General features: G+C 42.6%; 1 protein-coding gene across 2 annotated transcripts in view; it reads right to left on the bottom strand.

The window, feature by feature from the left end:
* Window positions 1-1,984: 1,984 nt before the first annotated feature.
* The window catches only part of ZNF318 (zinc finger protein 318), a 26,789-nt gene continuing 1,272 nt past the window's right edge, over window positions 1,985-27,501 (bottom strand). The window contains exons 1-10 of one of the 2 annotated variants that reach the window (XM_058554310.1): window positions 25,387-25,532; window positions 21,234-21,315; window positions 19,114-19,753; window positions 16,659-18,101; window positions 15,521-15,620; window positions 13,022-13,326; window positions 8,532-8,735; window positions 7,973-8,072; window positions 6,716-6,834; window positions 1,985-6,419 (exon numbers count right to left, since the gene is read on the bottom strand). In XM_058554310.1, coding sequence (XP_058410293.1) covers window positions 3,087-6,419; window positions 6,716-6,834; window positions 7,973-8,072; window positions 8,532-8,735; window positions 13,022-13,326; window positions 15,521-15,620; window positions 16,659-18,101; window positions 19,114-19,753; window positions 21,234-21,315; window positions 25,387-25,474 — 6,414 coding nt within the window. In that variant the 5' untranslated portion in view covers window positions 25,475-25,532 and the 3' untranslated portion in view covers window positions 1,985-3,086. Of the gene's footprint in view, window positions 6,420-6,715; window positions 6,835-7,972; window positions 8,073-8,531; window positions 8,736-13,021; window positions 13,327-15,520; window positions 15,621-16,658; window positions 18,102-19,113; window positions 19,754-21,233; window positions 21,316-25,386; window positions 25,539-27,501 lie in introns of those variants that run through there. The other variant, XM_058554308.1, reaches the window with a different exon arrangement.

Below are 27,501 nucleotides of genomic sequence, written 5' to 3'. Positions count from 1 at the left end.
GATTCTCTGGATGGGTTCCAAAGCTAGATCCCACTGACCAAAGAGGAAGTCAGCAACATTTCCTGCCCAGACTACAGAATCCTAAATGCTCTCCCTCTGCTGGTTCAATGCAGATATGAAGAATCCTGTTGCATTCTTCTAAGAAGTGGGCATTATTTGGAAAAAGCCTCAGATTGGCAGACGCCTTTCATATATAAAGCCTGAAGCTATCAAGAAAGTACAAGAGGATGGGGCCAGCCCCGTGGCTTGGCAGTTGGGTGCTCGCGCTCCGCTGCTGGCGGCCCGGGTTCGGATCCCGGGCGCGCACTGACGCACCGCTTCTCCGGCCATGCTGAGGCCGCATCCCACATGCAGCAGCTGGAAGGATGTGCAACTATGACATACAACTATCTACTGGGGCTTTGGGGGAAAAACAAATAAATAAATAAAATTATAAAAAAAAGAAAGTACAAGAGGAGCTGCGCAAAGTACTCCAGCCCCAGCTACTTGAATTAGTTCTGCCCTTCCTAGATTTTGCCACTCATCCTTTCTTTACCCTTCTCAAGTGGCCCCCTCCTAACCTAGAGAATAAGATTCTCACTCCCTCTGAGATGGAATGAGGTTAGGAGTGGGATCTGGATAGGAGTAAACCCTCCCTACTCTTTCCTTAAACCCACCCATCTCTCCCCGAAGGGAGGTGGAACTTACTAACTGAACAGGCCTGAAAATCAGTAACAACTGGCATTTTAAACCCTTATGTTGGGGCCAGCCCCGTGGCATGGCGGTTAAGTGCACACGCTCCGCTGCTGGCGGCCCGGGTTCAGATCCCGGGCGCACACCGACGTACCGCTTGTCGGGCCATGCTGTGGCGGTGTTCCACATAAAGTGGAGGAAGATTGGCAGGGATGTTAGCCCAGGGCCAGTCTTCCTCAGCAAAAAAAGAGGAGGATTGGCATGGATGTTAGCTCAGGGCTGATCTTCCTCACAAAAAAACAACAACAACAACAACAACACTTATGTTCTCTGAATTCCTGTAGACAGGCTCCTAGAATGGGGAAGTAGTTTTCTGGAAAAATAAATATATCTCTGAAGCTCACCTGGGTTTACTTTCTTCTAAAGGGAACCTTCTAAGTCAGTCTACGGTTTCCAGGCCAGGAAAGTGCATTGAATTCAGCCTTCAGCCAAAAAAGCAGGCCTAGGAAGACTACTCAGGATGGTCTGAGCCTGTACACATTTGGTGCTGAGATGGAGAAAATGATCCTCATCTTAAAGAAGGAAAAAAAAGTCCCTGTGGCACAGTGAGGTGAAGTAACTTGTCCAAAATCACAGCCAGGCAAATAGCTGAGGAATATCAAGGACCGAACTCTCCCAAATCTGTGCCCTTTCCACAGCATGATGGAGAAGAGAGGCCAGGACTTCTAAGCAGTCATTAGTCAAGGCTCTAGAAAAAGTAAATAGCCTCCCCAAACTCAACATAGGGATTCTGTACCTCTGCACACAAGGAAACAGGAAGAAAGAATTTTTAGAAAAAAAAATCAGTAACTTTGCATTATTTTTGACGAGTGGGTAGGAGAACAAGACTCCGAAGCCTCTGTTGAGCCCAGTTATAAACTGCTGACATCAGGGATGTCAACAGAAAACTGCAACAGAGATTAGAAAATCTGAGGCTGATCCCTAAGAGCAACCTCAGCAAGAACATGAGGGCTGGTGGGGGAGCTCAGTTCCCAGAGGGGCATAGGGAGAGCCAACGTAAGGGTAATAAAAAGCTTCGCGATAGGAAGATGCCAAAACCAGACCTCTGTTGGCCTACTCACCACCCATCCAAGCAGCACTGGGGCACAACCTATATAACCTAACAATCTGACATGAAGGAAGCAGCCCTGACAAGTGAGGAACAAACATTTGGGAGGGGGGATAGACAACAGGGCAGTGGGGGTTCATTGTTCTAGTTTTCCTGTGGAATTCAAATGTGTATGGTTTCAAAACAAAAATCCAGAAAGAAATATGAGATTAATGCATTTATTCCAAGTAATTAACATATTAAAAATAAAGTTAAACTTGTCCAAGCCAACTCATTAATTCTTTAATCTTTTGAACAAAATGTACAACCCAAAACATCACACTATAGTGGAAATAACTTGGGAAAGGGAGAGGTAGAGGAAGGAATACATATGGGTTGTGGAACAGACAATGAGTCCAATCCCAAAACAAGTTTCAGATCATCTACCTCTTCTGAACAGAAACAGCTGCTAAACAATTTAACACAAAGTGTTACTGGATCACAATACAATGAACAAAGGCCACTTCAAAAATAAAAGTGACCCAAAAAACATATCTGCTCCTGGCATTGAGCCATGAATAAGTCTTACCGATTTGTCGTCTTCCCAAAGTGAGCCTGCTAGATTTTCTTCCATGTTTACTGAGGCCATTTCCAAACAGGTTTGTGGGTTAGCAGGACCATCTCAAGCAAAGGCAACACAATGAGGGAAGTATGGGGGTTGACATGCCACAAGGAAGTAAACAGTAAACAAAAGAGCTACTCACGCTGCATTTCAAACAATGTTAAGGCAGGCCCATCCAAATGGAAGCCTAAGAGATGAACAATCATTCCTTCATTAGTAGTTTTCCATTTTAGCAGGTTTTCTGGTGTCTCTCCCAGAGATTCATCAGCTGCCCAGGAAATTAGGTGGGAATACAACATAGCAATTGGAGAAGTCAACTCTCCATCTCCCTCCTCCCCCACATTCCAGAAATGGCAGAGTCAAAGCCAAGATACAATCAAAGCACACTACGTGGTGAACCAGATAGACATATGATTTTAATAACAAAGTAGGAGAAAATAAATTCGCAAAAAAAAAAAAATTAACAGAAAATACTTTTTACAGATATGTATAGAAGTTATGATTGATGTGTCTGGTATCTTAAGGAGAAAGGAAAAAAGGAAAGGAGGTAAATTTTTTAGCTTCCATGAACATTTACTGTAAAGATGCTGACTGCATCTCTTGGTATAGGTTCCAGATGAGACAGCCATTAGTCCTGGATCATCTGGGCACCTGATTTCTAGAAGCCAATTTGATTCATCCACAAGTAGCTCTGGATGTATACTCTTAATCACGAACACTGGATTCTGTGTGGTCCTTGATGGCATCAACTACAGCTTCCTGTGCAGATATTTCCTGAGGGACCACACTGCCTCCAACGGCCTGCTCCCTTGTAGGGGACCCTGAAGCCAGAGATTTTACCAAATTCAGAGGGTTGTCATTGTCCTCATCTACTTGAGGAACTGCTACCTCTGTGATGGATGCATTCAGTATTTCTAGCTGTAGTGGTCCCATCTCCAGGGAACTATGCCCAGGAGGGTCACCTGGCTCAGGGAGAGGAGAATATAACTTTTCTTTCTGAACTCCAGAGGTCCGTGTGACAAAATCAACAAGGTCTGGAAGGCAATGAGATGGTCCAAGGCCTGCAGGGTTAACTGTGTCCGATTCCAATCTGAGTGAATCTTGTTTCTCTAATGGAGAAGTTTCTTCTACTTCCTCAGGCATCATTCCTCCTGCTAACAGGTCAAGGGCCTGGTGTGTTCCCTCTAGGCTTCCCAAGCCAAGGTCAACATTTTCTATAGGAAGTCCAGTTTTCAAAATGTTAGGAGTGATTCTGCCACTTCTGGGATTAGACGAGTTTTGTTCACCCTCTGCTCCCAAGTTAAGCACCAGTGTTTTGGGAGACTCTAATGGAAACTCAGAAAAGGATGCAATTGGTTCCAAGTTAGTGAGAGTGGAGGAATTGCATCCTATAGGTGACAGAGAATTTTCTTCACACACTTTCTGAGACAGGGCAGTTGGGGATCTATGTGCTGGGTCCACTAGGGTATTGCAGAAATCAACACCCATAACCCCCAGGTTCCCCAGGGCAGCAAGCTCTTCTACTTTTACATCTGTAACTTCAAAGTCTTCTAAGGCCTTGCTTTCTATTGTCACTGTTAATTCTGGATGGACATCTCGTAGCTCCAGGGCTTCTGCTTCTAGTTTCTCTGGGGTCTCACAGGTCTCTGGCTTCTTCTCATTCTCATCAATAGCCAGTTCACAGATCATTTTACTCTGAAAGTCTTTTGATCTTTCTCTCTTGAGTTTGAGGCTTCTGTATCTAGAAGTTCTGGAAGCTGATTCTGGAGCTGAATTTTCTAGCCACTCTTCACTACCAGTTGAAACTCCTTGCTCCTGTGCACTATCTTTTAAATACATATCTGATCTGGCTGGGGACTGAAGCAGCAATTCTGGGGTAGAAATTTTCACAGGTGTATCTTGTGGGTTCTGGAGTAAAGACCTAACTTCTGCCGGAAATGAGCCTATTTTTGCCTTTGTGGAAGAGAGAGCCTCTGCACCCAATTCGATCACTACTTTACTCTGAGTTTCACTTCCTGTCATCAATTGCTTAGACTGTTCAGCCATTTTGTCAGTCATTTGCAACTTGGGCTGTTCTACTTCTCCCTCCCACATGTATCTGTTCCCATGGGTGAAATTAGAATCCTCTATGCTACTGAGCCCAACGTTGATACCTGTTCCCTCTTCTATCATCCTCTCAGAGAGCTGTGCTCCCCTTTCTTTTAGTTCAGTGTTTGTCTCTACCTCACTTTCTCCACAATCCTTAGACTGGTGGCGCTCTTGGCTTTCTTCAACCTGGTTACCAGATTCCGTGATGTGAGTTTCGACCAACTTCTGAGATTCCATGGTATGACAGTGTATATCTGAGAGCTGAGGGGCTGGCTCTACACCTGGTGGCCCCGGCTCTCCCAGGTCAAGTTCACTTTTTCTCTCTGGAGATATATCCCTATTAGGGTCACTCTGGAAGGAGCTAGAAGTCCACATGGCCAAAGTGTCTGTCTTTGGGGTAACAGTTTCATAAGGCCTGCTTTGGCACAACCTTGTTAGAGGCTGCAGGAAGCCATAGCTGTTGCCTCTGCTTTTTGAGTCTATGTGTTCTACAACTGACCACTTCCCTAGGGACACCAGAGGTTTTGCAATGGGCTTTTCAGCATTGCTGACTAAAGGAGCAGAGACCAAACTTCTATCTGGAGGCAAGTCCTCTTGGGATGCACTGCTGTTCAAAGCAGAAGTGGAAGAGATGTCTGAACTTTCGGCTTTAGAGAGGTTGTTATTTTCCCCATTGGCCAATGGACCACCACTTAGCTTAGTTTCAGGCGCCCCCTTTCCACCACTACTGTAGAATATGTCATACAGGTCCTTAGCATTGGCTGTAGCTAAGCATGAATTTCGCTTTTCCAGTTTTTTGGCTTGTTCACTGAACACACTTGAGAGGGGAGGTGGAGGACGTACTAACACAGAGAATAGGGTCTGGTCCCGGTCACTCTCACTCACCCCAGGAGCCGTCTCATCAGAAGGAAGGGCAGCTGGCTGTGCTGAGGCCATGATGGCTACCGGCAACACTGGGTTCAAAATGTTAGGACCCAGGAAACCAGGGCTGAGAGTATGAGATACAGTCAGGTTTGATTTTACTGGAGCCAAGACAGCATTTGCTTGAGCAGGAGATGGGGCAGCTGGATGAGGTATAACTGGGGGTGGTGGAGGGGGTGGCAGAGGGGGTGGAGGAGGCGGTGGTAGCATTTGTTCAGGTATATGGGATGGCTCATTCTTTTCAGCCAGCACCATTTTTTCCTCTGGAGACCCTTTCAGAATCACCTCTTCCCCTCCAAATGCTTTGGAGATGATGTCAGGAGGCAGGAGGAGATCAGCTGAAGACTCTTTAACCACTGGCAGAGGCTTAGCAGTGGTTCCAGAGGACTTGATAGATAGAAAGGTGTTAAGAGGAGCTGGTTTGCTCACTGTGGCTGAACCTGACTTACGGAGTACTGTGGATGGGATAGGCAGGTTGGGTCGGATCTTGGTCTGGGTTGAAGTTGTCACAACAGGCATCCATGGGCTAGTATGTGCAACAACAGTTTTCCCAGAGAGTTTGATTTTGATGGGCTTTGCCTTCCCAGCTTCAGCTTTGCCATCCTCTTTGTCCTTACTGCTTTCCACAATCTCTTCCTTGGGAATACTTGGGGCCACTGAACTTTTTTCTTCCTCTTTTTCTAGCTTCTTCCAGCTGAATTTCCCAAAAGAGGAAGATGCTGGTGATTCTTTCTTTACCTCTTCTTTTAATTGGAGCTTGATGCTAGCCTTCCTTTTATTTTCAGCCTTTTCAGGGGAGTTCCCACCCTCAGAGAGTTGGTTGTCTAATTCCTCAGAGGCCTTGTCATCCTCCTTTACTTCTTTCATCATCTTTGTCTTTTTTTCTTTCTTCTCTTCTTTTGGTTTCTCACTAAGTTTGCGCTTTAGCTCACTCTGCCGTCGCCGTTCTGTCTCTAGGACCACTGCCAAGCCAGCTTGGCGGTCCAGATTTCGCCGCTCCTCATACAATGGGTTTTCAACCACATATTTCTGGGAAGAGAAAAGATAAAGGCTAAACAACTGGTCAAAATACTAAAAGAGAGAAAATCTTGGCCCTGCCACTGTTAGAATTCATGTAGTAGAAATTCCTAGAGTCATCTTCCTCAAGGATATATCCTTCCTCAAGGATGATAGTCAGCATTTCTCACTAGGATTGAGGAGAATTTCCTAGTGATTATATGGAATTTGAAGTGTTAATGACTTTTTCTGGCTCTGAAGTTGTTTGACAAAGTCAAAAGGATTACTGCAAAAAGTGGGAAATTCCACAGGCTACTACTAAGACCAACCTTATATTTCTCATTGTGCTGGTGACCCTTCACATGTTGCTCTCCAGAAATTGGATCCCCCAAAAATTCCTCACAGAGCTGGCAGTAATATCCAGTGATGGGAATCAGAAACTCAGAGCCTGGAAGAAGTAGAACAAAGTCAAGAAAATAAGTCATTTCCACCTAGTATGACAGCAACCAAAGGAAATCCCACTTCCCTTTTGCAGTAAAATGGTTAATGGTTTAGAGGACCTTACCCACTTTCAAGTCAAAGTAGTATTTAGATGAATCCCAATGGCACAGTCTTCCCAACTTAAAGCTTGAACTCAGAACCTTTATCCTTTCTACCTCTTGGGAACACTAACTGGTTAATTCAGGAGCTTCCTGTGCCAGACTCATTTTTGTTGCTGGTTCTCCTCAAACTCCAACTAGCACTAAACATCTTAGGAGATTTAAAAACTACACTCCCAAACAGCCCAGTACCATTTGTCTGAGGATCTCTCATGTTATTAATTACTCGAGAATCTATCTTCTACAGACCTAAAGAATTTAGAAGCATTGGCTACATAAGAAGGTACGAAATTTAGGGGCCAGCCCCGTGGCATAGCGGTTAAGTGCATGCGCTCTGCTGCTGGCGGCCCGGGTTCGGATCCCGGGCACGCACCGATGCACCGCTTGTCAGGCCATGCTGTGGCAGCATCCCATATAAAGTGGAGAAAGATGGGCACAGATGTTAGCCCAGGGCCAGTCTTCCTCAGCAAAAAGAGGAGGATTGGCATGGATGTTAGCTCAGGGCTGATCTTCCTCACCAAATAAATAAAGACAGAAGGTAAGAAATTGAGAAGTTTAAAAACAAAGAAACTTTCTACTTCTCAACTTACCTCTTAATAACAACTATTCAAAAATATTTTATAGTTCTTAGTTGAAAAGGCAATTAAATTACCGTACCTCTTACCGTTCTTTTTTTTACCTAGATTTCAAATACATAAGGTTTTGGTGCATAAACCCGTGACAAAGAAAGTTATATTTTAAAGTGGTATGTATATGTCTAACATCTGTTAGATTTTTGGCCATATGGGTAGAGATCATTCTTGTCTTGTAGATCTCTCTATTTCTTCATGACCTAGTATACTGCTCTGCACATAGAAGGCAATCTTATAGCTTTTTAAAAGGATAGTTATGTCTCACCCTATTCTGCTTCCTAGCACCTTAGTTTGGGGACACCTCTTCCTTGGATGAATGTAAGGAAACCACAAAGGAGGCAGGGAGGAAACATACCTTTTGCAGGAACAGTTATCTTGTCAGTGCGCTTTACAGCATCTTGCTTGGCCTCACTCTGGGTCTTTGAAGCCCAAGGTCTGTTGTAGGGATCCAGTGTCTATTTGCAAGAGGCAGAGGCGCTCACACAACAGCACTAAAAACTCAATGACCCATTTTTCTCTCTTTTTTCCCCCATACCTGGGGGGACCAGAAGCCCCCAGCTACCCACCCCCACCCACTCTGCCAACTGTTTAAACGGAATTCACCTGCGGAAAAGGTAAACACATGTTAGAACAAGTAATAGCAATGGATAAAATGAAACAAATTATCAGGTGCTCAAGGAATCAAAAGAGGCAGAAGCCTCACTTACACTTGTCATGGTGTTTAGTTACAGGTAGGTCCCCTGGACTGAGCCCTGGGGATGGTGTCTCCTTTGTTGTTATCTCTTGGCTCTTCAGATTGGGGCTCCTGCCCATATGAGAATGTTTCATTTTCCAGCTTTGTAACGCAGATGGGAGTACAGAACTTTGAGGGGAAGGAGGGTGAGAGTGGAAATAACAGAGGGCAGGATACCTACCTGTGTGTGCTTCTTATTGTGCATATGGGTGAAGAAGTCAAACATGGTCCCACAGATGGTGTTGCAATCCTTGCACCAGTGATTGCCAGCATCATAATACTCATAGGCAGCAATGGGCTGATCAGATTGCTTAGCAGCTGACTGGGGGCTCTCAGCAGGCTTGGGGCTCTTAGTACGGGAATTCTCATTGTTTACCTTTGATTCCTAGAGGGGAGAAAACTTGCACTTAGAAGAAATTCAAGGCAGTCTAGATCTGTCTTGTCTCAGAAAAAGCAAGTAGCCTACTGTAATAATAGAAATAGAGCCACATGCCCATATTTCTAGTGCCTAAAGCTGCACAAACTGGGGAAAATCCTGTAAGAAATCTGTCTGCAAGGCTCAAACAGAACTAATTAGACTCCACAGTGCTATCCCATCATGGAGAATAAATCGTAACAGCAATATATTTACTTATCTATTCTACGATAGCTAGAAGAACACTCAGGATTATGGAAACACTGGCTGCCTCTGGGGAGGGGAAGGAGAGAACAAGAATGGATAGGAGTCTTTTTACTGTATATTGTACACTAATAGCTGTTGAATGTGTTACCTATGCAACTAAATACATTAGTTAAATTTAAAAATCATATTGACAACTAGGGAGGGAAGAAAAACCAAAATGGAAAAGGTAATTGACAGGTTAAGCAAATATCGAGATGATGTGAACTCACTTATCACAGACTCATCCTGCTATGGAAAAGTGGAGAGCAGGGCTGGTGTTGTGCACAGATAAAGGAGACAGTCATCCATGTGGGATGACTTAAAGGAATCTGGGTAAAATATTTCTAACTGCTTAAAATACTACCACTAGAATTTAACACCTTCAAGTTAACATGAATTTTCTTTTAAAATATATCAACTCCCCAACATTAAGTTATCAATAATAAATACTTTAATATGAATTCGCTTGTCAGCAAGCTAGGAACAAGGTATGTAGGAAATGAGAATTTTGGTTAATGCTGGGGAGTGAGGCACAGAAAAAAGATAATTTTGGAACACAGAGAGGGTAAGTATGAATGAGGTTCTACAGTAGACAAGATCAGGGAACTGGGCACCTGGAATATTGGCAGGAGAGGAAGACAGGATGGAGAAAGGGAAACAATTAGGACTTCAAAGATAACCTTTCCCTAACAGAGTCCTATTCAAGAGTCACTAAAGAGACCACATCCAGCAGTAAAGGATGGGCACGTGCATACACTGTTAATGAATATTAACTGGTACTATCTTTCTGGAAAATAACCTAAAAATACATATTACATACCTCAAAATTCTTTATACACTTTGACCCAGCAATTCCACTCCTTGACACTTATCCTAAGGAAATTATTATGTCAAACAAGGTGATTTGATTGGTCGAATAAATTTTGGTATCCATTAACAACAAAAAAATAAGATCGTTAAAAATTATATTATAAAAGTATATTTACTGACATGGAAATACGTTCATGACATACTGGGAAAAGTAAGCAACAAAATACATTTGAATAATCAATAAAGATATATAAATAGGCATAGAATGTCAAATGTCACCTTATCCAAAAGACTTTCCCTAACTACTCTATATCTCTTACCCTGTTTTCTTTTTTTAGGCATTTGTCATTATAGAACCTGTACTTTATTGTTTATCTTCTCCTATTTTGTAAGAATAAGGACTTATTTATATAGTTCCCTGCTGTACTTCCTACATCTAGAATGGTGCCTGGCACTTTCTTGGAGATCAATATTTATTAAACGAATTAATCAACAGAAGAAGAGTATTTGGAATAATATACACCAAAGTATTAATAATAGTTGTCTCAAGGTGGATGGAATTGTGTGTGTGTTTATTTTTATGAAAGGAACAGAAAGAGAAAGAAAATTTCAAACCAACTATGCATTTTAAAGAGAGACAAAGAAAGAAGAAATACCAAGGATAGGGAGGAAAGAAAGGCTGCAGGCACAACATTCCTCACTGCTGAAATGAAAACTGAATTGCAACACATCCTTGTTAGCTTCAGAGAACATGAAGACTCACTCAAATCAAGATGACGGATTATCATGGAACCCCAAACAATATATAAGTCAACTACAAAAGGCCAGAACTTTCAAGCTCTTCTCCCATCTAAGGCCCTGAACTCAATGACCCTGGTATAATAATAGTATAGTCCTACCTGGTTGAGAGAGAGAACTCTCCCAGGAAGACATGGAAAAATTAGAGCTTGGTTGACAGAGAATACAGAATATCCTCTTCTCTAGCCCCCAACATTAATTGATCATCTACTATGTCCTAGATGTACTGGATGCCGTGGGAAACACAAAGGTAAATAAGTTTTATTCTCAAGAAGTTCTCATTTAGTGGAAGAGACAGGCAGAAGACAGACCATGATTTTAATCATGTTTTAAACAAGACAATGAAATAAATCTTACAAAGAAACAAAGTAACATTATTATGGGAGTGCTACAGAAGGGCTGACTAAATCTGGGAGGAATTCTTCATGGAGGAGATGGTATTCAAGTCAGGCCTTTGTGGATGAGTAGGATTGGGAGAAAGGTTATTCCAGGCTAAGAGGATTATTAATGCAAAATTAGAAAGGGATAACATGGGCCGGCCCCGTGGTTAAGTGCGCGCGCTCCGCTACTGGCAGCCCGGGTTCTGATCCCGGGCGCACACCGACGCACCGCTTCTCCAGCCACGCTGAGGCGATATCCCATATACAGCAACTAGAAGGATGTGCAACTATGACATACAACTATCTACTGGGGCTTTGGGGAAAGAAAGGAGGAGGACTGGCAATAGATGTTAGCTCAGAGCCAGTCTTCGTCAGCAAAAGGAGAAGGATTGGCATGGATGTTAGCTCAGGGCTGATCTTCCTCACAAAAAAAAAAAAAGAAAAAGAAAGGGATAACAGCATACTGCACATATGGAACAGTGCAAGCATTCTGAGGTGGTAGGAGTGTAAGCTGTAGTGTAATATTTCTTGGGCACTACTCACTTACTATGTGCCAGGCACTGAACTATGTACTGGGGACTATATTGAAGAATGAGACAGATATGGTCCCTGATCCCTTGAATCTTAAAATCTAATTAGGAGAACACACGTAATTATATAATTACAACTGTCATAAATGCTAAGAAGGAAAATTACAAGGTATTATGAGAGTGTATATCAGGCAATTTAACGGTCTGGAAACCAAGGAAGGGAGTCCTTGATTAATAGTTTAATAGTTTAAGCTATGGATCTGAAGGATGAATATGAGTTAGTTAGAAGAGGAGATAAGGAAAGAATGGGTTTTGCATGTAACGAGAGGGAAGAGAAGATGCAAAGACGTTAGAGGGGATGATACATTTGAGGAATAAAAAGGCCAGTAATGAAATTATAGTGACCAAGGGTGAAAAGAAACATGAAATGAGGCTGAAGAGGTAGTTAAGGGAGTGTTGTGACCACTGGCTGTATTTGAGAAAGGATTAAGACAGTAGCAGTACAAGTAAGAATTGAAGGTGGCTTGAATTTGAAAGGCAATGGAGATGGTAAGGCGGATGGAACTGAGATTTACTTTGGAGAGAGAAGTGACAGAATCAGTAACTGATTTGGTACGGAGCAGTTAGGGAGAGGGAAGCACTAGGAATGCTTTTCAGGTTATTGGCATGAAAACTGTTGGACAGTGGTGTCATTAATTGAGATGGGTAACATCAGAGGAAGAAAATGTTAGAGGGAGGTTGAGCATAATCATTAATTTAGCTCAAGATATGTCATTTTTGAGGTGTCTATGAGACAACGAAGTGGAAATGGTGAGTAGTCTGTTGGACACTCAGGTATGGACCTCAGAAGAATCATCTGAGCTAGAATATAAAACTGGAAGCTGTCAGCATGGTATTTCAGCGTAGAACTGGATGAAATGACCTAGGGAGAAAGCAGAATTCTAGAGAACTGGGCTAGGACTGAATTCTAAAGAACTAAAATATTTAAAGATAAGGTACAAGACAATAGGCAGCAAAGGAGATTAAGCAGCAGCAGCCAGCATTCTAGGAGGAAAACAAGTGTGAGAGAAGCCAAAGGAAGAAAGGCTTTTTAGGAGACAGTGGTTCCCTGTATCAAATACTGATTTGAAAACTGAAATGTATTCACTGGCTGTACATGTGGTGACCTTGTTGCCAAACATGAACCCACAAAATGGTACAAACAAGTTATGAGACGATTAGAAGCCAGACTGGAGTGGGTTAAGGAGTAAAGGCTAGAACAAGAACATGGAGGGCCCTGAATGCTGAGGATCTGGAATCCTACTTTGTGGGTAATGGGGAACTGCTAAAATTCTGAAGAGTACCATGATCTGATCTATGCTTTACAAAAATAGCTCTAACAAGAGTAAGAACAGGTTGGAAAAGAAAGCTAAGAAAATGGTTAGTTAGAAAGTTTCTTTAGGAGTCCATGGAAATAAAAGATATAATAGAAATCGAAAAGTTGAGTTGTTACCTTGCTGTTGGAAGAGGAGTTTGAGCATGATGACACTTTTTCTGGGCTTTTAGATTTTTCTGCTTTCCCAGGCTTCTCTGTAGGCTCTTTACTGTCATTTGAAGACTTCTGGGATTTATCTAAAATGTTAATTCCCAAGATCTGAGCCACTTTGTCCAGTTCAGATTGCTTCTTTTCTGCCTCTTCTGTTTCTTGTTGAAGTTCTGCCATGTCCTTCATAATGTTATCCTGAAGCCGACTCACCTCCACCAGGAGTGGGTCTTTGTGGCCATCCTTCTCCCTTCGTTTCTTGCGCAGCATTTCCCCTGAGTAAGTAGTAAGTCATAAATAGTAATCTCTCAAGACTTTATGGTCACAAAATCTTATCCCAAAAAACTTTCTAAAAGCAAGTGAAACTCCCTTCCACCTGGGCTGGTTTAGGTGAAGCTTCCATGGAGGTAAACGATGAGTGATTACATTATCTCTTATGTAGCGGTTATCAGCTAAGGATCTATGGACAGGCTTCAGGGGCTCCATGAATCCCCAAAATGGTATATGCAAGTTTGTGTGCATGTGTCCTCCAAAAAGGTTAATAAATGTCCTAACTATGAATCCAGTAGCTGTCCTCTTCAGAGAACCAAATTATTATTCAGAGGGCAAAAAACATTCAGTTACATATTTGACTTTATCTGATTTAAGGACCCTTCTTTTTTTTTTTTTTTTTTGGTGAGGAAGATCAGCCCTGAGCTAACATCTGATGCCAATCCTCCTCTTTTTGCTGAGGAAGATTGGCCCTGGGCTAACATCCAAGCCCATCTTCCTCTACTTTATATGGGACACCACTACAGCGTGGCTCGACAAGCGGTGCGTCAGTGCACGCCCAGGATCCAAACCTGAGAGTGCATCGGTGCGCGCCCGGGATCCGAACCTGGTGAACCCCAGGCTGCCACAGTGGAGCGCAAGCACTTAACTTCTTGTGCCACCTGGCCGGCCCCCTAAGGACCCTTCTTCACCAACAGCTACATTGAGTTTTAGGTTTTTACCTCAGCCTCACCTAATGTTATCTCATATTCTAAACTGCAGGTCTTTATGAATTAATCCTCACAGGACTAATAACTAAGTTTCTAATCCCTACACAGTCCAAACCCAAACAGAAGAAATTGTATCTTCTCCCACTCTGTTCTTCCATGCTATCTCCAAGCTGTAGTATTTAGAAGCCTTGTTATGTTCTTTCCTCAGTGTGTATGTGAATTCCTAAAAGCATAGATGAAGAGATGGAATCAAAAGAGGCATCAGGGAATATCTTTTTGTGCCAAAAAGTAAGTAAGTACTCAAAAAATGATGGGGACATATCAAAGGGACACAGGAGTCAACTTAAAGGGGCTCCCACTGGCCAAATCTAGGGCAATTTGAGCATGAAAATAGATAATGACAGTAAAATATTGTAATCTATTGAATGAAGAATCCATGAGTTCACATTGATAAAAGTGAATAAATACATGGGGAAGGAGAGGTGACTAGGAAGCTCTTCCTTACAGTAGAAAGCCGATTAATAAAGTTAGAAGGAATAATGAAATCAGAAAACCACTATTTAACAACCATCATAATAATAACTGATTCAGGCAAGAATAATCAATGAATGCTAAAATTAGTGGGTGGAAGTTTGAGGAGTCACTGAATGTTTACATAGTCTCAAAGTATTTCCCCTATAAGATACTTATTTATTAAAAAGGGTACAATAGAAACTTTACAGTGCAAAAACTCAGCAGACACCACCTTAATCAAATGATCAAAGTTGACATCACCAGTAATGGGACAAATCAACACCTGATATGAACTCAGCATCACTTCTGTGATCTTCCTGCCAAAAATGCATAACCTGAATTTAATCATAAGGAAACATCAGACAAACCAAAATTAAAAGACATTCCACAAAATATGTGACTTCTCTTCTAAAATGCCAATGTCATGGAATACAAAGATTTAGGAACTGTTACAGATTAAGAGAGACTAAAAGAACATAACAATTCAATGCAATACATAATCTTGCATTTTATTTTGCTTCAGGACATTGGCACAACTGGCGAAATATGAATAAGGTGGTAGACTAGTATTACATTACTGTTAGTTTCCCAATTTTGATAAATGTACTATGGTTATGCAAGTGAATTCTTTGTTGTTAGAAGACACACACTGAAGTACCTGAAGTAAAGCAGCATCATATCTATAACTTACTCTTAAAGAGTTCAGGAAAAATTACACACACACACACACACACACATATGAATTGAGAGAGAAAAAAGGATAGAGCAAATAGAGTAAAATGCTAATAACTGGAGAATATCTGAGAATTCTTTACACTATTATTGCAACTTTTCTGCAAATCTAATTATGTAAAAAAAAATCTAAAAAGTGAGGCTTCAGGTACCTGAATGTGTGTGCGAGTCCCAAAAGCTCTCCATTCAGGTCTCCTATTCAAATTACTAGAAAAAGGCAGTCACACAAAGAAGTGTCTGATACCTTGTTGTTTATGAAGTCGCTCCAACTCGGTCCTGAGATAATACATCTTCTTTTGGCGAGCTTCCCGGTCACTCTTGAGTTTTTCCATCTCTTCAATAACCTGCAAGTACAAAATGGTAAGAGAGTCCTTCAGCCTCCAACATCCTCCCTTTTCTATTGCCCTCATGCTAGATAATATCTGAATGCAAGGATCCAAATGCCTGTACACAGAGGCTCTGACTTGATAGTGAAGGTGGTATCTCATTCTGATCCAAGTTTCAGAACAGAATTATCCTTTTCAGAGCTACATTGCCCAGAAAGTATTATTTTTCTGCAGGAAGCATTAATGTTAACCTACAACTACTGACAGCAACTATCAGATAGTGGCTCTGAGCCCAAAGGGAACCATCAAGAAGGGAAATAATAGGTGTTGTGGGTGAGGCACCGTGTTAGTTACATTACATATGTCATCTTATTTAATCCTCATGACATTATCTGTTTTATAGTAAGAAAACTGAGGCTGTGAAAGATTAAGTAACATATTCAAGGTCATATAGTAAAAGGATTTAAAGTCCAGGTATATATGCCCTAAAGCTCATGAATCTCTCAACTGCATTACTACCACTTAATGGAAAAAACAAACATGGCCCATCTATAATGGTCTAGTTTGAAAAAGCTGTGTATTAACAGCCCTGACTTAAGTGCTAGGTTCTTAAAAGGAAAGTAAAGGCAAAGTTATTAGCTTTTACCCCCATAATCACTACAGGAAAAGAATCCAAAACTCACTGGGGTGAAACATAGATTTACTGATTCTCCTTCACCCAACCCAATTTTGGTTCCTCACTCTCTGATGAGGTTATATTGAAGCCTTCAAGGCTCCCAGCTCCTATCTATAGTGTTCTAAGGCCAATAATTCGGATAGAGAAATAAACTTAAAAGAGGAGTCTAACTATCACAGTGGGACCTAGGGCCAGACTTTAGTTTATCCTGAGAAAACACGTGAGAAAAACAGAACGGGTCTATGATTTACTTAGGGTGATGACAGCAGCCTCCAAAGAACTTAAAGGCCTTACAAATTTTCAGCTCCCCCTAAAAGACAAATACAAATTTATGTTGAAAAAGAAGTCTCAGGCACAGGATGCCCAAAGCTAATATTTACCTTCTGCTTCTGGGAAGCACGGTTCTTCTCATCAGAGATCTTCTCTGGATTATATCTTATGAGTGATGGGATGGACATCTGGACAGGCACTTGGGCAGTAGGGATTGAGCCTAGCACGGACTCATCCTGCTTGGGCTCATCAGGAGTCACAGTGGGGATCACACGTAGATTCGGACGGCTACGAGTAGCTTGTTTGGTAACTGGCATTACCCTGTGTGGTTCAGGTAGAGGGTGGTTTGCTGGTTGAGAGGCGGGGTACATGGGCCACCTTGAGGCTGCATATGCCATGTAGTGCCTATAGGCATCAAAGGAAGCAGGGGGAATGGCAGGTCCCTGGTAGTTTGGAGGTATCCGAGCTGCAGCAAACTGAGAGGTCCTTGGCATATGAAACTGAGATAGAGACGCAGGGTGTGGAAGTCTAATTGGGGCAGATGGGGCTGACGGCAACATGCACCTGACTGCAACAGATGACTGAAACCCACTGCCAACCACCTCTGGTCCTGCAATATGACCCATTGGATGGTCAGACTTTAGGAACGGGGGGCTATTTTTTGTGAGCAGGTAAGGATCCACAGGGGAGACTGGGTGTGGATGGGACACCTCTGGGGAATGGGTATTGCTATGATGTGCCTCCCTGCTCTCTAGTCGATGAGGATCTGAGGAGCGCTGATCAGCTGAGAAACGGCGTTCAACTGAGGAACAGCGGTCTGCTGAAAAGTGCCGGTCAACTGAGGAACGGCGGTCAGCGGAGGAACGTGATGGTTTCTTGCCATGAAGTCGTTCCTGTGTGCGTGCAGCCAGTTTACTAATCTCTGCTACTCCAATATCCAGCCCTATGGTCTTGAGCAAGTCATGAATCTTGGCATATTCCGGATTGGTCTCTTCTATTGATTCTAGCTTTACAGCTGGAGCTGAAGAGGGCAGGGAGCTTGCCTTCTGCCTCATAACTTCACCCTCAGAGCCCCCAAGAGGCTTTGGTGGAGATTCTGCCTTTAAATCCTCTTCTTCATCCCCATAGAGAAATTTCTCCTCATCCTCAATGTCAGGGAAGCTACGTCGCCTTTTTTCCTGTGTACTGGTAGAATCTGCCAACATGCTCAGAATGCGAGAAAAACCACTGCCATCCTGGCTAGCTCTCTCATGAGGCAGCAAGAAGTCTGTGTGTCGTTCAGGTCCTTCAGCCTTCATATCTAATTTCTCCTTGTGGCACAGAAAACTTCCAAACTTCTCTCTGAGAGGACTGTTGTCTTTGGGTATCCCAGGGAGGGGACCCCATTGGTAGAGGTTGCCCTGAGGTTCCTTCAGGGTGGTCTCTACCATAGTCCCCTTGTTTTCAATCTCGGAGGCAAAAGCAGCAATAGCACCACTTAGTGGAAGAGATGGGTGTCCAGAGTAGAGAGGGTGATCCTGGCTGGAGCTGGTACTGCTAGAAAAACTCTCAAGCTGCAAACACAAACACAACTAATTCAGTCTCTATGCAGAATCTCAGAAAACTAGTAACTGAGATAAATACTTAAATACTTCGTGCTTCTTGAATTAATAGGGGAAAGACAAATACGGATGAAAGGGAAGTAGAGTATCCTTAGCCAGATTCAAGATTTGGGTCCCCATATCTCCAGATGTTTCTGCTGTAGCAAGGGGAAATAGGAAATAAAGTAGACTGGATTGAATCCTCGCTTTTGCCCAAACTTCTTGTAGTCTTTACCAAAGAATTTGAATGCGAAAGGACTTTAGAGATGTCCTAGCTTACTTGTTATCTTTTCTATGGATCCCCAAAAGAAAAAAACATAAAACTGGAGCTGCTTTGGTTGAAGTGGGATCAGGAAACTCTGAAACCCTAACTGATCAGCCTCCCCTTGATTCCCTAAGTGCCCTTAGGCACTTCTTCAAAAACCTTTAGCTCCCAAGAGGACAGCTAAAAACTAGTGCTGATGCCTAACCATCTTTTCCTAAGTGAGGAAAAAATATCAAGGCCCAGAATGCTGAAGTGACCTGTCTAAATTAACAAAGCAAGTTGGTAGCAGCGGTGGGTCCAGAATCAGAATCACCCGATTTCTGGTCTAGTGTCCTACCACTCCTACATTCTGTCTTCTCTCTAAAGAGAGATAAGGAAACCTCAGATCATCTCCTCCCTTTGCCCTTCAAGTTTCATTTCCAAGAAACTCATATTCAAAGATTCCTACAACGCTATCCAATTTAGAGAAAAAACTTACAATACTCTCCAAAATGTCTGTTTAGAAAGCCTAATACATGACAATAGAAGCCCTCTACTGATGCATTATGAGGCCTAGAGTTTCCTTTGGAGAGTCCTGGAACGTGCAGCTTACAGGCATAATAACGTTGGTCCAGCATATATTACAAAGATATCATTAGGGACACAGCACCCAGGAAAGTAACCAGGCTTTAAGATATTAGAGGCACTAGCAAGAGACTCTAGAAGAAATGCAGCAGAGACCTGCATGGAAGGCTCCATGTCCACCTCAATCCGCTTCTTCAGAATTGACTTCTTGGGCATCACAGATACTTCCTCAGGCCGATGTAAAGAATATCCTGGCTCCGATGCTGTTAGGACACCTGACAATCCAGGGATGGGACAGCTAGTGCCACCACCATCAACTCCTACCAGCTCCTGACTCAAGCTCCTACTTCGCTCCTCCTCTTCCTCTCGTTTTCGCCTGGCAAGGTCCAGCTCTCGAAACTCAGGGTCCAGAAACCTAGGGCTCGGGCTCCGTCTACGCTGTCGATAGTTGCGGGTCGCCGATGTAAAACTTGGGTGATCGCCTCCCATGCTGTGTATCTTCTCTGTGTCATCATAACGGGGCCGTTTGGCCTCCCGGCTCCTTTCCTCAGGTCGTAAAGAGTAGGAGCCTTTCAGTTTGTCTCTATTCCGTTCTGTTCCCCGCAACAGCTCATCATGACAACTGATATGGGGACTATAATCAGAACGATGGAGGAAAGTTTCTCTTGCTCGGTAGTCCTCATCAAGTTGTCCCAAGAAGGGACTGAGAGGCCCCTCCTCCCGGGAAATATATCGTTCAAGACCTCGAGAGCATTGGGAGCTTCGAGTGAAGACAGAATCATCAGTCAAGTCATCCCTGAGAAAAGAGACAAGCATCACTGAATATAATGAATTTGGATAGAGCAAGACCAGATAAGGCTAAGAGACTGACATTTGGCAAGGGAGCTATAGAATGTTTAGGACAAAAGACAATAATCATGAAGTTCAATAACAAATCTATGCATGTATATGGAACATTTCCTCTCCCTTTCCCCAGGGGCATAAGCAGCTTCAGCCTCTAACCAAAGGGAGATATTACTGATCTATTTAGATGGAACTTTTAGGTTAATCTCTTTTACTAGACTTTGGGGATGCAGAGTATCGTGCTAGGGTTTGGGAGATGTGAAAACACCACTACCAGACTACCAAGAATCCTGGGTTACACAACTCCAACTAGCTAAATTCTCACTCTTTGCTACTAAAAGAGTGGTCTGAATCATCAGCATTATCCAGGAACTTTTTAGAAATGCAGATTCTCAGGCTCCACCTAGGCCTACTGAATCAGAATCTGCATTTCAACAAGATCTCTAGGCAATTTGCATGCACTTTAAAATCTGAGAAACACCAGTCCAGATCAATGATTTTCAAGCTGTGTTCCACAGAGATTCCAAAGAATGCTCAGCAGCTACCTAAAGGAAGGAGGTGCTAGGAGAGCAGAGCCCACAGGGCTCTGGGCCTTCCATCTCATTGAAATCATACCAGGCCCGGCTTTATTCACTAACAAATTTCTGTATAATATTTCATTTGGAAAAAAAGGGTTTCCTTGTGGGGAAAAAATTTTTTTTATCTACTGATCTATGTAATTGGCATGATTTTCTTGTAAGTTTCAGAAGGTTCTCCAATGCTTTGTTTTGCTGGTTCACATACTAAAAGCCATAAAACTACCTCACAGCCTATTTTGTTACCCTTTCCTGCCATGCCTTGACATCCACAAGCACTCTACTAATCTTGGGCCCAGGAAAGAGTATGTGATGGTTTGGCTCACTATATATTTTTATTTCACAGAAATGAAAAGGTCTTGGACTTTTGTGGCAGGAAGGTAAAAATACAGGATGGGACATCCGTCCTTTCAACTCAGAGCTCTATACCAGACACAACAGTCCTAACCTTTTGAGGCACTATGGTCACAGAGCTTCTATTGCTCAAAAGTAAAGTTTCTGATCCTCTAGCACTTTAAACATACAACTTTTCAGTAATCTGAATGAAAAATTTCCGTGTCACTCACGTTCCATTCCATGGAACTCACATTCCAGTGTCTTCTACAGTTTCTATGGCTACTTTTGTTTTTTGTCATTTCTAGAAATGACTTTTTTTTTTATAGTTGTTTTCCTATCTCTGGAACTAAGTTAGCAGAACATCAAAGAGTTGCCTTTTCTTATTCACCAGCCCAGCCTTTGTTCAAAGTTTTAGACCTGGGTAACAGCTATAAATAACTTTAGAAAAGACTATCAAGGATAAATTTTATCACCTCCTCTAAAAGAACACCACCCGAGGGAATCCAGGTTCTTGTTACTCACCTCTTCCCCAAGAATCTGTGGAATTTTGAGGTCTCAATGTAATACGAAGTAGGAAAGAATGGGAACGAACTAAGGATGATTTCTGAAATCAATCATAACTAGAATAAAATATTTTACACTGTAGGTTTGTCAGCCATGAACACACCTATTTCCAGGGAAGAATGTCCATGAGTTGAGTCACTCTGTTGCTAAAACACCATCTACCATACAAAGTCTCTGATCATATTAGTGTAGGGGAAAAAACACAAGCTCCATGCCTAGTGGCAAGTTCATCTGTGCTCCCATGTTCAGCTCCCCACTAGAACTATTACATGTCACCACCAAATGACATATTAACCCAAGATCTAATCCAGCACTAAATATCAAGAAGCTAAAAATAATGAGATGGCTCTCAGAAAGTCTCAGTCCAGACTTGCCAACTCCAGCAAAAGGAGGGAAAAAAACAACAAAAGAAGGCATAGAAACAGTTAAAAGAATGAGCTATCATATAAATACAGATAGAAATCAGGTTGCTTATTAGAAGTTCCCGTTCTCCTTCCTTAAGTTTCCCAAAGGACAAGAGCGAGAACTGGCTGCAGTAAAAGTGAGCCCTAAAAAGGGCCCCGACTGCCTGTAGCTCAGAATAGTCCAGTGACAGACTCTCTCTGAAAGCTTTAGTTAAGTCCATCTCTTTTCTAAAAGAAGGTATATCTATTCAAAAAACTGACTGTTGGATGTGGGGGATGGGTACATGGGAGCTCACTGTACTATCCTACTTTTTTGTTTACAAATTCCATTAAACAAGTTAAAAAACACATATAACATATGTCCACATAAAAGTTTGTACACCAATGTTCATAGCAGCATTATTCATAATAGCCAAAAAGTGGAAACAACCCAAATGTAACCCAAATATTCATCATACTGATGAATGGATAAACAAAATACATACAATGAAGTATTATTAGCAATAAAAAGGGGGGCCAGCCCTGTGGCTTAGCGGTTAAGTGCGCACGCTCCGCTACTGGCGGCCCAGGTTCGGATCCCGGGCGCACACCAATGCACCGCTTCTCCGGCCATGCTGAGGCCGCGTCCCACATACAGCAACTAGAAGGATGTGCAACTATGACGTACAACTATCTACTGGGGCTTTGGGGAGAAAAAGGAGGAGGATTGGCAATAGATGTTAGCCCAGGTTTGATCTTCCTCAGCAAAAAGAGGAGGATTGGCATGGATGTTAGCTCAGGGCTGATCTTCCTCACAAAAATAAATAAATAAATAAATAAAATTAAAAAACGAATGAAGTACTATTATATGCTATGACATGAATGAATCTTGAAAGCATTATGCTAAGTGAAAGAAGCCAGTCACAAAGGGCCATATGTTGTATGATTTTATTTATATGAAATGTCCAAAACAGGCAAATCTGTAGAGACAGAAAGTATATTAGTGATAGGCTAGGGCAGGGGGTGCAGGGGACTAACAGCTAAGGGTGCAGGTAATAAAAATGTTCTAAAATTGATCACAGTGGTGGATGCACAATTCTGTGAATATACTAAACATCACTGAACTGTACACTGTAAGCGTCTTCAAACAAACTGTTCATGTTCCCTTTTCAGAATAAGTTACAGTCCTACACACAGAGCTGCCAAGGTGAGGGCACTGACAATCCTGTCAATTTGGCTGTAACCCAAACCTGATGTAAAATTTAACAGATTCGACAAGATAAGAGAAAGAATACCAGGGTCTCAGGAAAAAATAAACACCTACATACCAAGGATGAAAATGGCCTGTTTCATTAGCTGAAGACTAGACTCACTGTCAGGAGACATCCTGAGAATGCCAACAGCCCTATGGCCTGGTTTTAGTGGACAGTAATTATCCACACAAACCATACTCAGCAAGAGTGCAGGGGGGGGCAAAAAGTCTAAACAATGGCCTGGTACCACCTTTTAGAACCTTAATCTCACTTTCTCTAAAATACACTTGTCTCTCTGAAACACACGATTCTGGAATGAAGATTACTGTCCCCAACTCCCTAAGAGGAAAATTTTAATTTTTATAACTTAAAAACGGACTATCAGCTATCTGAAGCACACGTGCATAACGAAGCTTATGGAAAGGGGAGGTGACACCCTAGGCCTAACAAGAGGAAATGCTAAAGTTACTTCAAAACCTCAGCGAGGAAGGAAGAGAATCACACCATGCAGCATCTACTCAGACACCTACTCAATCATCTCCCAAAATAGAAGGAGCCAGAAGGGCAAGGGCTGTTGCCTCAATTAAGTGATACAGTCACATACCTTGAAGCCCTATCTTCAGAAGCTTCAGTGTCACGTGACAGAGCACTGTCCTGCCTTGCTTCACTGCATTGAACAGCCAGTGGAGCTTTGAAGTAAATATTACCACCGAAGGGCAGCACTGGTCCTCAGACTTCCTGCCCAGCTGTCCCCCACCTACCTGCCTATGCTATGTGCACCACTGCACGGACAGTCTCAGTTTGAAAGAACATTACATTGATTTATCACTACTGCTAATCATTTGTGAAAACTCTCAATGTGCTGGGGAGAGACCATAACAGACATGGTTCTCAGCTTTCAGAAAGAGTGCTTTTCTTGTACTCTCATGCTTACTTTTTTACTTTTGTGAGCTGAAAACACCTAATGTGATTATTTACCTTGCATATACAGTTAAGTTCCTAGTACCTGAGATCTGTTATTTAATACTCTGTGGAGTGTATTTACCCTTCCTCAGCACTCAATAGTTGTAAAGTAATAACTGAAATTAAACATTTTTAAAGCTCTCTAACTTTCTATTAATGCTTATATATTTAATAGAAATACATATATTAGATATGAATTTATCTAAATCCTTTCTGAATCTATATTTCAGCCTGAACAAGCTAAAAAATAACACCATTAAAAAAAGATTTCCAGGGCCAGCCCCGTGGCTTAGCAGTTAAGTGTGCGTGCTCCGCTACTGGCGGCCCGGGGTTTGGATCCCGGGCGCCCACCGACACACCGCTTGTCCGGTCATGCTGAGGCGGTGTCCCACATACAGCAACTAGAAGGATGTACAACTATAACATGCAACTACCTACTGGGGCTTTGGGGAGAAAAAGGGGAAAAAAAAAAGGAGGAGGATTAGAAATAGATGTTAGCTCAGGGCCGGTCTTCCTCAGCAAAAAGAGGAGGATTGGCACGGATGTTAGCTCAGGGCTGATCTTCCTCACAAAAAAAAAAAAAAAAATTCCTATTTTGTCCAGAACTTTCCTTTGCAGAGGGGACCCCTAGTTCCAGTATTTTAGACTCCATATCATTGCAACTGTCTTTAATCTGGGGAACTCTGTTTATGTCCCCTCAGCCTTCCTTTTTCCAGTAGGACCAGGATGACCTTTTTTGTGTGTGTGAGAAAGATGAGCCCTGAGCTAACATCTGTTGCCAATCTTCCTCTTTTTGCTTGAGAAAGACTGGCCCTGAGCTAACACCTGTGCCATCTTCCTCTATCTTGTATGTAGGTCGCTGCCACAGCATGGCTTGATGAGTGGTGTAGGTCCAAGCCCAGGATCTGAACTTGCAAACCAAGGCCACCGAAGCTGAACGAGCTTAACCATTACGCCACCAGGCCAGCCCCAGGATGACCTTTTAAAGTCTTTTTTTCTACATAATTCTTTTTTTTTTTTGAGGAAGATCAGCCCTGAGCTAACATCCATGCCAATCCTCCTCTTTTTGCTGAGGAAGACCGGCCCTGAGGTAACATCTATTGCCAATCCTCCTCCCTTTTTTTTCCCCTTTTCTCTTCAAAGCCCCAGTAGATAGTTGTACATCATAGTTGCACATCCTTCTAGTTGCTGTATGTGGGACTCCGCCTCAGCATGGCCAGACAAGTGGTCCATCAGTGAGCGCCCCGATCAGAACCCGGGCCACCAATAGCAGTGTGCGCACTTAACCGCTAAGCCATGGGGCTGGCCCCTCTACATAATTCTTTAAGCAACAGAGTCTACCATCAATACTCTCCCAACTCAGAAAGGCTTTCCCAATGTTATACTTTGTACTGGACACAGGGCATATAACTTCAGTGCTAGCACCACTCTTTCAAACACATCATTCAGAAAACAGTAACATTTTTGCCTTCAAGCAATTTTATAGTGCGCCCTGCCTCAGATGAAGCCTACCTGTCCACGTCCTCCATATTATCCACTGGTGACCCCAGTCGATCACTAAGCCGCCTCCGTTCTGGTAGGCCAACACAGAAGTGGTCATTGCCAACAGTGATCCTTAAGCTCTGTTCCAAAGAAGAGTCAGAACGCAGACCAGGAGAGCGTCTCTACAAATGAAGATAACATAACTGTCAATAGGGACAAGATATCCCTATACCCAAAAATGTCCTCTTCTCTTGTCACAAAGTTGTGGTCCAACAAGGTGAGATATGGCTATGGTAAGATACTACTCCAAAGATAAAGCACTTTTTTAAAAATTATCATTTTCTTAGATGAAAGTCCACACTTCCAACCACCCCAATCAGTGACCGCTCATTCTTTCATTTACTAGTACTGGGCAAAGGACTAGAGCAGTGAATTAAGAATGCTCTCAGAACTTATACATTTCTAGTGAAGGAGGTATGCCAAAACAATTTTTTTAAGTACTTTTGATAGTGATAAATGCTATAATGTCATTATAACATGAAAACATGAAACAGATTGGGGGGAAGGAGCTATTTCAGATAGGATGGTTAGAGAAGGCTTTTCTGAGGTGATACCATTTAATCGGAGGCCTGAATGATGAGATGTCAGCCTTGCAAAGAACAGATGGAAGGACGTTTCAGGCAAACAGAACAAGCTCTGTAATGAGCTCAGCGTGTTTTGGGTAACAGAAAGGCAGCTACTGGGACTACAGCAAAGTGACAGGAGAGGAGACTATAGACAGACGCCACAGTTACAAAACTTGGATTTTATTCTTAGTGTAACAAGAAGCCACAGGGGCTGGCCCCGTGGCATAGCAGTTAAGTGCGCACGCTCCGCGGCTGGCGGCCCGGGGTTCGGATCCCGGGCGTGCACCAACACACCGCTTGTCAGGCCATGCTGTGACGGCGTCCCGTATCAAGTGGAGTAAGACGGGCATGGATGTTAGCTCAGAGCCAGTCTTCCCTCAGCAAAAAGAAGACTGGCGTGGATGTTAGCTCAGGGTTGATCTTCCTTGCATGCGCACACACACTAAATATATAAACAAATAAATATTTAAAATTAAAAAAAAAAAGAAGCCACAGAAGGGTTTCAAGCAGGGGAGTGATATGACTACATTCTTCCTCTAGATGCTCGCCTTGCTCATGCGCTCATTTCCTTCAGGTCTTTATTAAAAAGTCGCCTTCCCAGGAGGCCTTCCCTGGCTACCTTATCAAAAATAATAACTCTCTTCTCTGTTTTCTTTTTTTCTTAGCACTTAATCACATTTAACATGCTAAAACATTTTACTTCTTTATCTTATTTATTATCCGACTCCCCTTGCTAGAATACAAACTCTACAAGGGCAGGGGTTTTCTACTGGTTTGTTCACTGTTGTATCCCCAATGCCCAGAACAGCACCTAATACATGGTAGATGTTCGATAAATACTTCTCAAATGTATAAAATGAAGGTTTTAAAAAATCATTTTGATCGCTGGGTACAGAATAAACTGCACAGAAACAAGAGTGGGGTGAAAAGGAGCCTAATGCAACAATCTAGCTAAGAGGTAACAGGGTTTAGATTAGAGTGATGGCAGGAGGAGGACAGTTTTGGGGACGAATTTCAGAAGCAGAGCTGCCTGGTTGGACTGATGAAGTCAATCTGCCAGACTAGACTTGCGGAGAAGGAAGATGATCACTGTTTCCGACTGAACAATAGGTGATGTCATTTACCGGGACAGAAAAGACTGGAGCACACAGGTTGCGCGTTGGAGAAGAAAAGGGAGGTTATGGAAACTAGTATTCTGTTTTCCTTGCTTCCTCTGTAGTGAGTAACACTCAGACTTATCGCTGCTCAGCTATGAAAATCTTTAACATAGTGACAAGTCAATTCACCTATGACCAGAGTATCCAGAGCACTTTAATACTGTTAGAGAGCCACTCAGGAAAACAGAAACTTTGTCACAGGGGTTTACAAAAAGAGTGGTGCACTGATAATAAAAACAAATTCCAAAACACCAGAACCTGCCCAGAGTGGTGGTTACGGTGAGAGGTCAACAGTATGTCTAAACTAAACTTCTTAACCTTATGCTCTGTCCCTCTAGCAGGGAAACATAACGGTTAAAATC

The sequence above is a fragment of the Diceros bicornis genome, chromosome 14 (assembly GCF_020826845.1).
Source record: "Diceros bicornis minor isolate mBicDic1 chromosome 14, mDicBic1.mat.cur, whole genome shotgun sequence".
In the NCBI taxonomy this organism is placed as follows: domain Eukaryota; kingdom Metazoa; phylum Chordata; class Mammalia; order Perissodactyla; family Rhinocerotidae; genus Diceros; species Diceros bicornis.
Note: the sequence above shows the minus strand (reverse complement) of the source record. Positions and strands in the feature narration are given on the sequence as shown.